The following is a 13,961-nucleotide window of genomic DNA, read 5'->3' as shown; positions in this document are numbered from 1 at the left end:
TGCTACAATGATCAGCACACAATCTACAGGGCAAGTGCAGCTGGATGCCAAGGGCTGACACCGAGGTAAGAGAAAAGCAAAACAAAACCACCATGAGCAAGAAAATCGGCCCTTCCCACAATCCACAGGTTCACCCTCTTCCCCTGGGCAGCCATGCCAAGCTGTTCCTGTGGAAGCAGAGTGAAGCTTCGGCGGTGCCTGGCCCGCTCAGCACTGAGCTTGGGTAAGTGACTTACCCCCTCTCAGATGCTCACCCCACAGCCCCACCACCACCAAAGAGAGAAATCCAGAAGTCAGCAAGGGCCGCAGTGAGCCAGAGGCTCCCAGGGAGCAGGGTCAGGGCCTGGCCAGCCCTCAAGGGAAGAGGACTGGGGAGGTGCCCTGTCCAGCCCCTGCCTTTCCTTCTCCCTGAGGAGATGCGCTCAAGGAGGAAGGGTCCTCAGCCCCGCTCTGCCATCAGGGCTCCGAAGGGCTCCCAGGCCCCAGATGTGCAGGCAGACACGCACACCCAGCCCCAGCTCCCAAACACAGCTGCATGCTCCACCCAGACAGCTGAAGCCACCAGGGAGAGCCTCAGGCCCTGAGAAAGGCCACCACAGTGAGACTCTGCCAGGCAGCGAGAGATCTTGAGATAAGGGGCTCTTTCTCTCTGAGCTGCAGGTGCCTTGTCTGGAAAACAAAGAGAACATTAGCACTCCCCTTAAGGCTCACTTCTGTAAAACATGTCTCTGTACCTGGCCCACAGTACACACTCCAGTAACGGCGACCCCCTAAAATGCATCAGAGCAGCCTTCACACAACTAAGGGCCAGGCCTGACAACAACCAACCCTCACACCGGGTCCAGACTGATGGCATTCCAAGATGCTAGACAGAAGTCACAGGCACACACACTGTACCCACGTATGCGTGGGCATGCATGTGCTCACAGCAAGCTCTTACTCATCATTCAAATCCTTGCTCAGGCAACCCCTCCTCTGTGAAGCTGCCCCTGCCCTCCCCCTTCCCCACACCACTCTGGACCACTTAGGGCCTGGGACCTGCTCTCCTCCTTGCTGGCCGATGTGCTCGAGTGTCTGCCTCTGGCCCTGCCCCAGCCATGTGAACATGGCTGAGGTTGGGGACAGCGTCCAGCCCTCTCTCTGTCCCTAGCTCCTGCACAGGGCTGGGCACAGCGGGGACACACAACAAGTTCTTGGTGGCTGCTGGCTAATCTGAGCTGTGGGTTTTGAGGGCAGAGTCACGACCTTGAACAAAACATCCCACCTCCCAACCTCCGTCTCCTCTGACGCAAACAGGAGGGTCCTGTGTGGACAGCACTCAGCCTGACACACAGAGCCCCTGTGAGAGGCAGCTGCTGGAGTCAGGATTAGACTTGGCACTCACATTAATCTGAGTCTGGTTTCGGGTGATCCAGGCCAGCTCCAGTGGTTCCCGGCCCTGGACAGGCGGTGTGAGGGGGTGACCAGCACAGGAGGCTGGGCCAGGCTCCCGCCTCCATGTGACCTCAGGCTAACTGCTTACCCTCTCCACACCTCAGTCCCCACCTCTGACATGGCAGTAACAACCGTGAGCCCACGCGGCCGGACTCAGGAAAAAGCCCAGTCAGTGCACACGGCCCGGGCCGCATTTAATCCTCGCTGCACTGCACCACCCCATTTTATAGATGCGGGAAGCGGGGCACGCGGCCCAGGGCCCCGTCCTCAAAGAGCTCCCAGTGTGGCTACTGGAGGGAAAAACAAGCTGGGCAACACCCGCCCCAGGAAAGGGCCAGGACAAAATTCAGTCCGGCAAAATCCCACAGCCTTGATGGCCACCGGCTTCCTTTTCCCACCTTCCACAACTGGGACCCCTGCCGTGCCCCAGCGCCGTGCAAGAGGCCTTTCTGACTGGTCATGGGGGCACCAGACTACAGCCAGCTCCTCTCTGCCACCGAGAAGCTGCTCAGTCATGCCAGGACCTGTCCCTATCCCCACGGGGAGGCCCCAAGGCTGCTCTCTCCAGCACCCACCAGTCCTTCACCTAGGACACACGCACACACGCAGAGCCCTCTACTTGCTGAGAGGGAAGCTGTGGCCAAGGCCATGGGTCTTGGGGACACAGGTCTTCCACCCATTCACCACACGGTTAGTGGAGCCTCCCTGTGCCAATCTCACAGACCAACCACCAGGAGCAGCAGGGGGACTCCAGGTGTCCAGGGGGGCCCTGGCCCACGAGGGCTCAGGGAATTCAGGATGACTGAGCTGGGTTTTGAAGGATGAGCAGGAGTTAGGTAATGAGGAGAGCCTGGAGCAGAGTCAAGATTCTCACTCTCTGTCCAGGGTTATGTGGCAGGGAGCCCCAGACACTCCTGTGTCACACTTATCAGAAAGCCTTTTTGATGATGGGACAGAAGACAGGTGCACAGGCCGCGCCACACCCTGGGGTTAGCCCGGTGAGGGCAGGGGGGCTGAGCACAGCAGGCCTGGTGCCAGCAGTCCAGGAGGCTTGTCAGTGCCGCTGTGTCTCCTCTCACCACATCCTCGGCTCAGCCAGATAACAGTGGAGCTGAAGTGCCTCGGAAGGGACAACCCAGGGCAGAGCAGAGGAGCTGGTGGCCGGATGAACCTCCCTCTGACAACATCCACAGTTTAGCTTCTCTGAGCCTGGGCTGTGAACACTGGCAGCCCCTCCCTAGGTGGGGTAGGAGCTCATCGACACAAATGAGCACCTCTTGGTGACAGGGCCCCCTGGGGCTCAGTGAGAGTTTCCTGTGGCCGGGGTGCTACAGAGGAGGGAGCTGCCCCTTCCCCAGCCTCTCAGCTGTGGCCTTTCTCACAGCCCAGAGCAAGCTGGCCCACTCCCTGCTGGTACGGGGTATCCTGCCAAGCCCTCTCCTCTCCTCCTACCAGCCAGCAAACAGCCCCAGGGGACAGGCAAGCCCACGATGAGCACATGCCACACTGCACAGCCACCAGACCCAGAGGGACAGGAAGTATCCCCAGGGCCAGTCTTGTTTGAACAAGGAGCAGTTTATCACTGCCCACCGAACACGGCACTTCACAGACACCAAGCACTCCCTCCTCACAGGTAAGTGTCTTCACCTCTGTGTGAGACGGCATGTGAGCACAGATAACTCAGGACACAGAGCCTGAAGTCTTACAGCCAGGAGTGAGCGCTGAGCTGCTCCACTGCTCCCCACAGACCTTGCCCTGTCCCGGCCACTGGAGCCGAGCCAATAGCATGGATGAGCACATCTGCACGCACTCACCTGCTGGGCTGACACGGGGACCCTGCTTGGACCACTGGGCCCTAAGCTCCAGGAAATCCCTTCTGAAGGCTCTGACCCCCACCCCTCCCAGAGGGGGCTGGGCCCCCTGTCTTGGTGGGGACACATGCCCACATACAAATGGCATGGCACAGTGCAGGAATAAGTACTTTCTAGAACCCAAGGCTGAGGAGACAAGCCAAGCCCAGGGACCCAGGAGGGAAGCCCAAAGGAGGCAAGGCCCACGTTCCCAGTCAGCCCTAGTCCCCAGGCTCTGGGCCAGGCAGGAAAGCTGGGGGCTCCTCCAGTGGTCAGGGCAGGAGGCATCTCACACGGCCAGCAGAGATGGGGACTCACCCATCCTCACCCAGAGCATCCCCAGAACCCCAACCCACACACACTCACTCACACACACAAGGGAGGGCCTCATCCAGCTCCCCCCAAGGACCTCACCGCCCATCTGCAGAGAGCCCCTCGGGCCTTCACCTTCCTCATCATCTCCTCCTGGCACCTGCCCGGCCACTGCCTCAGTCAGAGTTGGTCACGGAGTGAGCGGCCCCCAGGAGGCTGGGTGTCACCATGTCACTTCTTCCTCCCAGCAGAGCCTGTGGTCAGGGGACCACAGCGACAGGATGTACCTCTTCAACCCTGAGGCAGAGGCCCCAGACCAGCAGGAGCAGGCAGACAGACAGACAGATGGGCAAGCAGCTGGAAGGCCAGGTTTTCCCACAGATCACTAAGCACACACAGCAGGGCCCCGTTCTGAGGGAGACACCCCAAGAGGGGAAAGGGAGCAGGGGCCACCAGAACCAGGCCAAAGGCCAACTGGGGACCAAGGCTGCCCTTCCACCAGACAGACATGCCGGGATGGGATATTCTGCCCACCCTGCCCAGGAGCCATGCAAGAGAGCACAGAAGGAGGGCAGAGAAAAGCCCCCAAGCTCACCACTCACCCCTACACTGCACATCCCCCTCCCAACTGCTTATTTTGAGATATAAGCCTCAACACAAGTTGAAAGAATAGTACAACAAACTGCCACAAGCCCTCCCCCCAGCTCACCACTTGTTACCACTCAGCCACACTTGTCTTATCTCTTTCTCTCTATAAACAATCTGGTTCATTTGTCTGTATGTTTGCTGAACCACTGGAAAGTAAGTGGCAGACATCATGATCTTTTACCCCAAAACACCTCACCCCTAAACACTTCAGCATATTTCCTAAGAATAAGGATGTTCTCCTAAATTCCCCCCATCCCATCAGCACACCTAATGTGTTCATATTTAATACTATTACCTACTTACTATATAGTCCACATCCAAATACCCCTACTTGTCCCCCAAAATGTCCCTTATGTCTGGCTTTTTGTTTGTTTTCCCATCTGGGATCCAAACACGATTCACACATGGATTTTGATTGTCGTGTCTCTTGTCTTCCTTAATCCAGAATATTCCCCGACACACCTACTAATTATGTTATTTTATACATTTTTTTCTCGTTCATGATATTGACTTTTTTTTTAAGAGTACAAGCCAGTCCCTTGAAATGCTCCCCACTCTAGATTCACCCAATTATTTCCTCGTGGTTAAGTTTAGGTTAAATGTAGTTTGGCAGGAATCCTACAGAAGTAATGCTGTGTCCTTCCAACCGCATCACAGCGGGATGCCCCTGCTTGGGGGACTGAGGTGGACCAGTTGGTCAAGCAGTGTTTGCCAGATCTCTGCTGTAAAGGTAACTTTTCTCTTGGTAATTAATTAGTCATCTGAGGGGTGATACTCTGTCACCGTGTGAAAGTAACAGGCCAACAACTTTTTGCCCAGCACCTTTACCATCCATTAAAACGGCTACTCAAAGTGGGGTCCACAGACCAGCAGCTTCACAGTCATCGGGGAGCCTGGTAGAAATACGGAATTTCAGGCTCCCCCCAAGACCTGCTGAAGTAGACTTTGCTTTTTTTTAACAAATCCCCTGGTGCTCTATGCACACATTAAAGTCTGAGTGTGCCTCCCATCTTTGCCTTAGCCAATGCTCCCCAGGGCTCCTCTCATCCCCTCTCCATTGCCTGGCACTCTACAAAGAGCTTCCCTGACCGCAGCTCTGCAGGGAGGGGAGCGGGGATATCACTGACTCAGGCCTCCATTTTGCATTCAGTGTGTTATAATCTATTACCTTTACTATTCTTTTTGATGCTCAAACTGTCCCAGATTTGGCCAGTGGGAGCTTCTGGATGTGTCCCCATTAGTCTTTGAGCACTTCTTTGCTTTCTGACACCACGAGATGCTCCAGGCTCCAGCCCGAGCCATTTCTCCAAGGAGCCCTGGCTCCCTTTAGGGGAGGTATGCTCATTGCTACTGGGCGTCCTTGCTCCTAGGCAGCTCATTTCAGCTTTAGGTGATGCCTTGAGCTACACATTCTCCCCCCACTTTAGAGATAAGAAAAGTAACGCTGAGACATTAAGGAATTTGGCCACCAGCTAAGAAGGAGCAGAGCCAGGACTCTATGGCTTTGTGGTAGCCGTGAACAAGTGTGGCCTAGATCTTGTCTGCTGTGGCAAGTGAGCTACACCAACAGCCCCAGCAGCTGCCCTCTGGGCCCATCACTGCGTCCCAGCCTCCCAGCCTCCCAGCCGAGGCCACACCACCCCCGGGCTGCTCTGGCCAGTGCTGAGCACGGTGGGGCTGTAGAGAGACAACAGGCTCCTCCAGCAGGGGACTCTGGCCCTGGGAGGCCCATCAGCCCGGCTGCACCTTTCTTGGCACTGTGCCGCAGTCAGCCCTGGGCTGCTGCTTCTAGCATGGCATGTGGCGCTCTCACTTTATGAGTGAGGAGACTGAGGCGTGGAGTAGTGAGGTGACCTGTGCGCTGGCCAGGACTAGACCCAGGTCTCCTGACTCCTGGGTTCTTTCACTGGGTGTCACTCCTGGGGTGTGGCTCTTGCCCCAGGGCTGGGAGCTGACTGCAAAAAGGGGCAGCTTCACTTCTCATCTAGCCAGGTAAACCCTGCTTCTCCCTCCAGACAGCCAGTGAACTCCCTCACAGGGAGGTGTCAGGCAACTCTGCCTCAGAGTGGCAATGCTTAACCCAAAGGCTGGTGATGTGGTGACAAGTGTGGCGTGGTTAGCAGGCCCAGAGCTGCTGCTGCACCCTTGGGTTGGGAGGGGACCACGGAAAGAGGGGCTAGAATGAGGGGCCTGGCCTCCTGGAAAGCAGTCAGGTCCCTGGGCCCCTGGGCCCTGCTCCAGCCCAGCGGGGGCCGGCAGTGGGGAGAAGCCACTCAGGCTCCTGCCTGGGAGCAGAGCCCAGGATCCAGGGAAGCAAGTCCAGAACACACGGCAGAGGCCCTGGCCAATGGAACCCACAGCACTCCTGCAGCGCCAGGCTGGCCACGCGTCCGGCTTTGCCTTACCACTTCCCAAAGGCTCAGTGACTTTTAAGAAAGAGAAATGTTGAAACACCAGCCTTGGGCAAGAGCCAGGAACAGGCTTCCATCCCCAGGAGGCAAGAATGCTCCCAGCACTCAGGCCCCACGCAGCGCCTTCTGCACACTCACAGGCTCCCATGCACAGGCGTGTGCACGTGCACAAACGCTCCCTGACAGGGCCACTGCCCACGGCCCTTCAGTTACCTCTGGGCACAGTAGGAAGGTGGCAGGAACCACAGGGAGGCTAGGGAGTCAGGCAAGAAGCAGAGCAGAGGCCAAGAGACACTGTGCAAGAAGAGCCCAGAATGAGCAAGAGGAGTGGGGGTAGAACCGGGGGCGAGGGGGGACCGGCAGTGGCAAGCAGGCAGGTCTGCGGGAGCAGAGGGGACACCCTATGCCAGCTCCCTCTCCCCCCAACACCCCTGCAGCAGCCTGAGGGGCCTCATCCCCTCTCCTGGTCCCTCTCTCCCCCCATCCTCAGGACCTCTGTTTCCCCAGACTGGCTGCGAGGTGGTGGCAGGAGGCATTGGCTCTGGGGCGGAGCCGTCGGCCATCCTGCCTTCCCTCAGGGGAAATGCTGCAAGCTCAGCTCACACTCCAGAGGGGACCTCTCCCCACCAGATTCCATCTCTCAGCGCGCGCGCGCTCACACACACACACACACACACACACACACACACACACACCACCCAGCCCAGCCCAGCTCCCCATGGATTCGCTGAGGGCACTGCATCTGTCCCTCCTTCTAAGCTCCACAAAGGTCACACTGCAAGGCATGCCCCCAGGGAGCCTGATCCAAGGACCCACCCTGAGGGGCCCCGCCACCCTTGACACCCCCTTCAGTTGGCCTCATAGCACCAGGGCATCCTGAGGTGGCGACTGTGGGTCCCATTTTACAGATGAAGAAACTGAGGCTCAGCGAGGTCACTAGGCTAACGAGTGGTAGAGCCAGGACCCCAGACCTGATGGATTCCAAAGCCCACACTCGACTTGTGATTCTCAAATGCAGGTACACAGACCCCAGGAGTAACAGGCAGCATGTCTAGGGTTTACTGCAAAAGATGCACGCTCCATCTTGCTGCGTTCCAAAGATTTAACTGGTGAAGAAAACACTTCTGTGACATAACCAACATAGACAGATTTTACATTAGAATGCAAAGTTTGCAAAGACTTTTGCAATGAAATACAAAACTAGAAACGCATTTCCAGGTTCCTACTGGCCAGCTGAGCAGGCTGCCCCCCCAGGAAGCTCCAGGCCCCACTCCCACCTGGTGATCTGTTTTTTTAACAAGTCCTCATGTTCTGGAAGTTGCTGTCCCCTGACACCTGTCCACAAAGACTCACCCTTTTCTGTGGGCTCCTGGCAAGAACAACTGACTGACCGAGGAAGCCAACCGGCCTGTCCTGGGTGACTGTCACTAAAACTACCTCTTTCCTCTCCTGGGGATTGTCCGTTTCCTTTACGAAACACTGACAAGAGTAGGGGGTTTTCTTTTTTATGTACCTAACTGGCTCCATAAAAACTTGGCCGCCACCCATGTCAGCTCCACAGCAATGCCTTGAAACATGATGGTTGGCAAAACCAAAGTGCGTGGAGCCCCCTGCCCTCTAGGACTGGCCCTTCCCACAGGCCCCTCCCAGGGCTGTCAGCCGACCCACCCCTGAGAAAGGGGGCTGGGGGTCCTCCTCCTCCTCCTCCACACCCATCTCTCCAGGTGGAAGGGACAGCTCCCGGCTAGGTGAGAAGTTTCCAGTTGACTCAGGCCAGGAAGCCCCCCTCCCCCTCTCCTTTCTCCCTCCTTCCCAGGGAGCCTGAAATTCCAGCCAGTTCAGCAGATAAGCCTGTGGCCAGCGGCCAGGGTGGGGCCACCAGACCCCAGAGGAAGCCAGGGTGGGCTGGGGGGGTTGGGAAGGCTTGAACAGTCTAGAGCAGAGTGCAGGGGATCCGAGGCAGCAGGGGCAAAGTCAGGATGAGGAAGGGTCAGGGGTGCTGGGAGGGGCTGGGCCGGCCGGGGGTGAGGGGAGGCCACAAAACAGCACAGCCACTCATCCAAAAGCATCCAAAAGCCTCACAAGCCTTCCCCAAATGCTGTGAGGAGAGGGAGGTGTTCCACAGACGAGGAAGCCGAGCTCCAAGCTCCTGGTCTCAAGGCCAAGCAAGCAGGGGCCTAGAATTGGGACGCAGCCCATCGGCTCCCAAACCCAATGGCTCTAACAGGCACAGTGCCACCTTCCACGGGGCTTGGGGGGTGGGGGGGTCAGCCAAAAGGAGGCACAGGCAAAAAGCAGCACTGGAGCCAGAGGGAGTGCCGCAGGGCCCAGGCCTGGTGAAGACTGGCTCCCTTGCCCTCAGGGACCTCCCCAGGCTGAGCCCACTCCTAGTCATCAGCATAACCAGGCAGCATCCTCACAGGTAGGAGGGCTTCTGTGAGGGCCAGGACCACCCAGACCGAGGCTGGACACCCCCTTCCACAACCAAGCACCACCTAACTACCCAGCCCCGCCCCACAGCCCCCACTCCAGGGCAGAAAGAAACTGGTCACCAGCTTCTCCAAGCGGCCCAAGCTGCTCCCCACTCAGCAGCCCCCTCTCGACTTTACCCCCACAGCCCAGATCCAACGGTCCCTCCACACTGGGGAGTCCCCACCCCTGGACTCTGAGACTTGTTCCCACGGCTCTGAGGGCTGGGGCTCGGCTCCTCGCGGATGCCCTCCTGAGCCTGGATGGCTCTGTCTGCATGGAGCAAAGCAAGGCCCTGCCCTGGAGGGGCCAGTGCTCTGAGGGGGAGGCATGCCCGTGGTGACATACATGACCTGCTGTCATGGAGGGTGGGGCCCAGGGAAATGGACCCTGAGCAGAGACCTGGTGAAGGAGAGAGACACCAGGAGGAAGAGCAAGAGCGGGCCACGCAGAGGGCACAGCAAGTACAAAGGCCCTGGGGTGGGAAGAGCAAGGCCTGTGTGTCTGAAGAGAGGGAGAGAGGGTGGGCGGAGGAGGATGCTGAGCACATCGCATGACCCATCAATCAATCCCCTCTACAGCCTCACGAAGGAAATACTATTCTCGTCCCCACTTTGCAGATGAGGAAACTGAGGCACTGCTTTAAAAACTCCCCAGGGTCACCAGCAGCCAGCCAGTGGCGTGGCCAGGAGCCACACTCCAAGCCTGGCTCCAGAGGTGACGCACTCCAACCACTGCACGAACTGCCTTGGCAGTGGGCCAGACCCAGGGCCTTGATTGGAGCCCCTGGAAGATGCCAGCTTGGACACTCTAGCATGGTTAGGAAGCCCTGGAGAGCGCTGACCTGACTGACAGTTTTAAAAAGTCCCCAAACAGACTGCAGAGCAGGGTGGAGCAGGGACGGTGACCGCAGTGACCCAGCTGGGAGGCAACAGTGGTTTGGGCAGGGACAGGCAATTGTGGGAAATGGTCAGATACGGGGTGACAGACACAGAGGTGAGAGGGACTCCAGGGTGTGAGCAATGAGGGCCGTCACCACCTGAGATGGGGACACCTGAGGGTCATGGTGAGTCTGAGGTACTAGAAAAGTCGGAGAGGGAGGTGGGGACTCAGGGGCCAGGAAGGCTGGGGCGGCCAGGACGGACTCCGCATCAGGCCGCTGCTCCCCATGCCCTGCGCCCCTGCCCCTCAGTCACTCCCACTCCGGCGACCAGCTCAGGGCAGCTGACTAGCTCAGTGTCTGGTCTGGACAGCTGGCTAAGAGAAGGGGAGAGAGGGCAGATGGGCACTTATTGCTCTGGACCCCTTCTGGGAGAGGCCCAGAGTGGAGATGCAGGGAGCAGGCTGTGCAATCTGGGCAGGGAACTTCACCTTTCTGAGCCCTGAGACTCATCAGTAAAATGAAGCCAAGCCTTCTCCCTCAAGGGGGGATTTAAGGATGAAGTGTGGTTGTGTAGGTAAAAGGGCCCAGCGGAGTGGTGGCTGGCTTCCTTCCTGCCCCCTTATCCCTAGCTTGACCTAGGATTCCTCCCACCCAAACCAGAAAGCTCTGGCAGCTTCTTCCACCTCGTCGCCCCCTTGCCCCTCCCCCCACCAGCCCACCCATGCCTTGCCTGGTGCCTGGTGCTGCCGCCCAGCGCACCTGCTCCCCATGACTCATCCGGGCTTACCCACAACATTCCTCGTGGACAGCTAACACCAACCCACCCTGCCTCCCTCTCCTGGCCCAGCCTCCTCACCCCACAGCTCTGCAGGGACCCTGGCCCTTCGGTAAAATGGGAAACTGGTAAAGGCCCCGCAGAAACCAAGCAGCAGCTGAAAGTCCTGGCCTCCTAGGACCAGCAGCAGCCTCCATGGGCAGCCCCGAATGGCCTTGATAGTCCACATCTGAGAGCCAGGCCCAGAGGCAGTCCACTCGCAGAGGGGTTCAGAGAGGCCCCACAGCCAGGGCATGGCCCGGAAGTCTGAGGTAGGGCCGCCAGCTGGCCTTGTCTGTCATGCTGGGTGGGGCCTGCTGAGGACCGGCAGGCCTCACCCTTGGCCCAGCCCTCCACACCACCTGTTCAGAGCAGTCAGCACGGCCACCCAGAGCCGCCGCCACCCCACCGGGCCCTCCATGCAAGTATGCATGCTATTCTCAGCCCAGGCTCCAGGACACAGGCCATCAACAGAGGGGTGGGATCTGCCCCTCCAGCCCACCTGCCGCCCACCAGCCCCTCAACAGCTGTTTCCTGAGCTCAAGGGGGAACGGCCTGCGCAGGGGAGAAGCCAAGCACGGGCCAGCCCACAGCTCAGTAGAGCACAGAGCCAGAGCCAAGGGAGGGAAGGTGAAGGCCCTGCCCTGCACCCACCCACCTGGGGCCAAGCAAAGTTCTGACCTGGGCAGGACCACAGGCACCTCCCATAATCCTCATCAGGAAACCTGACTTCCCTACTGCTGCCAGGCTGTGTGGGCCCTTCATACCACCTCCTCCAGGCAGACTTCCCTGACCCCACCCCAGGCACAGGGACTCACTTGTCCCTCTGGATGCCCTAGGCCTTTGCATATGTCTGCTCCTGTCTGAGAATCTTGACCTAAATGTGCAACCAGGTTATTCATTTATTTTACCAATCAGAATCCTCCATGTCCACATCTGTGAAATTAGAACTATTAAACAGTACCTAAAGGAGACAAGATATGTGGGGTTTTTTTCCAAACACATTATTGCTATTATTTTTGTTATTCAAAGGAGTCAAAGCCCAGAGTCAGTTTTAAATGGCTCCCACCCACTCCTGCCCACCCAAGCACAGACACGCGTACCACCCCTCTCCCCCCCCCCCACACACACACACCGTGGGGAGGGCCATCCCTCACCCCACCCCCGCCCCAGTGATCACTCCCAGGCCCTCATCTGCCTGGGAGCTGTGCTAAGGGCTTCCCCGCCTCAGCCCTGGACTGTGCACAAATTCCCAGTACCCATGAGGGCACCCCACTTTGCAGATGGAGAATCAGGACTGGAGACTTGCTGGCTCAGGGCCCCACAGCAGAACACAGTGGCCCTGGCCCCAGCCCAGGGCTAGTTCCATGGCATTTCACCAGAGTGGAGGCTGGAGGAGAGCTGGGCAGGGACTTGATGGGGAGAGGGTGCTTGATCAACCAGTAATCAGCTCAAGGGACTCTGAAGGCAGGGGTTGGGGAAGCGAGAGGGGACCAAGAACAGACTGGGAGGAGTCTCGTGGCTGCCCGGACCCTGTCCGATGCAGTGAATGTCCAGGGCATAGGAGAGGCTCTGCCAGGCTTCCTCCTGCTAACCCTGCACCCCACTACTCCTGTGCTGGCAAGGAGAAATGGGGGGGCAGGGGAGACCGGAGGGGAAGGCACTATCTTCCCACCCCCAGCAGATGCAGGAGGTCAGTGCACAGTGGGCAGAGCAGGGCCTCCCAGTCCCAGCCTGGAGGCTGCAGAGGACGATGCAAGGGCTGCCAGAGGCCTGGGCAGGTCACCGCCCTCCAGGTCCCACCTCTACAATCGGAGGAGGGAGGCAAGGACCAGGTAAGCACGAAACGCCCTCCATCTCTGACTTCCCAGGGCCCTCCATCTCTGACTTCCCAGGGCTCCGGCAGAGCCTCAGCCCTGGAGCCCCTGTCTCACCATTTAAGGAGGTCCTCAGGGGTCTGGCCCACATCCCTCCACTGAACACATCCAGGCTCCCTCCAAAGGCTCCAGAAGGGCTGAGGCAGTGAGGACAGGGAGGGGTGGCAGAGACACCACACACACAAGAGGGCAGAGGCCCCCAGAAATCACAGCAAACACCAGCACGCTCTCTATGCCTGCTGGGGAGGGGCCGCCCTCTCCTGGGCTCCTGCCTAGATGTTCCCTTCCTTCCTCCCCGGGGCCGTCTTTACCAGGAGAAACACAATTCAACAGTAAGGGGAAGTTGAGCAGCCAGAGTTACCAACTCCCTTTAAAAAAAGACAAAATCACAGTACTGTGCCAAAGGGGGAAAGTAGAAAAGCGCAGGTGCGGCAAGGCCTGGGGGTGGATGCCGAACTCCAGATCCTGGGAGGTCGGCCCCCGGCCATCGTGCTACAGCTCTGGACCCTTCTGGATCATCGAAGAGCTGGAAGGGATTCCTGCTGCCCACAGGGAGAGGGGGCCAGGGGGAGTACTGAAAGGGGTGGGAAGTAGAGGTGGTCCCCCACTCCAGCCAATCCCCTCCCCTTCCTTCCTCCCCTGAGACCTCAAGCCCCACTATCTGGAACCCAAGCTGGGTCTGGACTCCTCCACTGCCAGTGGGCCAAGGCCAGCCTGGACTTGGGCAGGACGGCCCAACAGGCCATACACCGAGGGCATGGGCACAGCTGAACACCCAACACCCACCTAAGGCACCTTGGCCACCCCACCCCAGAGGAGGGCTGGGCCCACGAGCGGGCACCCCGACCTTCAGAGTCCTCAGGTATGAAATAGAGACACCCCTGCTCCCATTAATCCTCACAAATAGGAAAACCGGAGCTCAGAACGGGTAAGGAACTCGCCCAAAGTCAAGGCCTTGGGAGGAGCAGAGCTGGGATCTGAACCTGGGCCTCCCACTCTGCCACACTATACACGGTGCTTTGCAAACTGTTCCCTTACGCACTGGAGGCGCACACTCCCATTCACCTGAAGGGCCTGTTACGTGCGGGTGTCAGGATCACAGACTCACAGTGGGACCAGCCTCCAGCCTCCAGCCTCCAGCCTCCACCCTCGAAGCCTCGGGGTCTAGCAGGGAGGATGGTTACCCCATTGTATGGAAGAGCAAACCAAGGCGAGAAGGGTTAAGTAACTGGCCCCGGTCCCAGACAGAGGGAAGGGAGAGCA

At 58.6% G+C, this 13,961-nt stretch overlaps 1 protein-coding gene across 13 annotated transcripts in view; it reads right to left on the bottom strand.

The window, feature by feature from the left end:
* BIN1 (bridging integrator 1) overlaps window positions 1–13,961 on the bottom strand; it is a 57,893-nt gene that overhangs the window by 31,609 nt on the left and 12,323 nt on the right. Inside the window, exon 1 of one of the 13 annotated variants that reach the window (XM_058548769.1) lies at window positions 3,732–3,811. The exons of 11 other annotated variants lie outside the window; for them this stretch is intronic. In XM_058548769.1, the coding sequence (XP_058404752.1) occupies window positions 3,732–3,743 (12 nt within the window). In that variant the 5' untranslated portion in view covers window positions 3,744–3,811. Of the gene's footprint in view, window positions 1–3,731; window positions 3,812–13,961 lie in introns of those variants that run through there. One more of the 13 variants, XM_058548773.1, reaches the window with a different exon arrangement.

Source organism: Diceros bicornis, chromosome 10 (genome assembly GCF_020826845.1).
Source record: "Diceros bicornis minor isolate mBicDic1 chromosome 10, mDicBic1.mat.cur, whole genome shotgun sequence".
NCBI lineage: Eukaryota > Metazoa > Chordata > Mammalia > Perissodactyla > Rhinocerotidae > Diceros > Diceros bicornis.
This window is presented reverse-complemented; position numbering and strand designations above follow the sequence as displayed.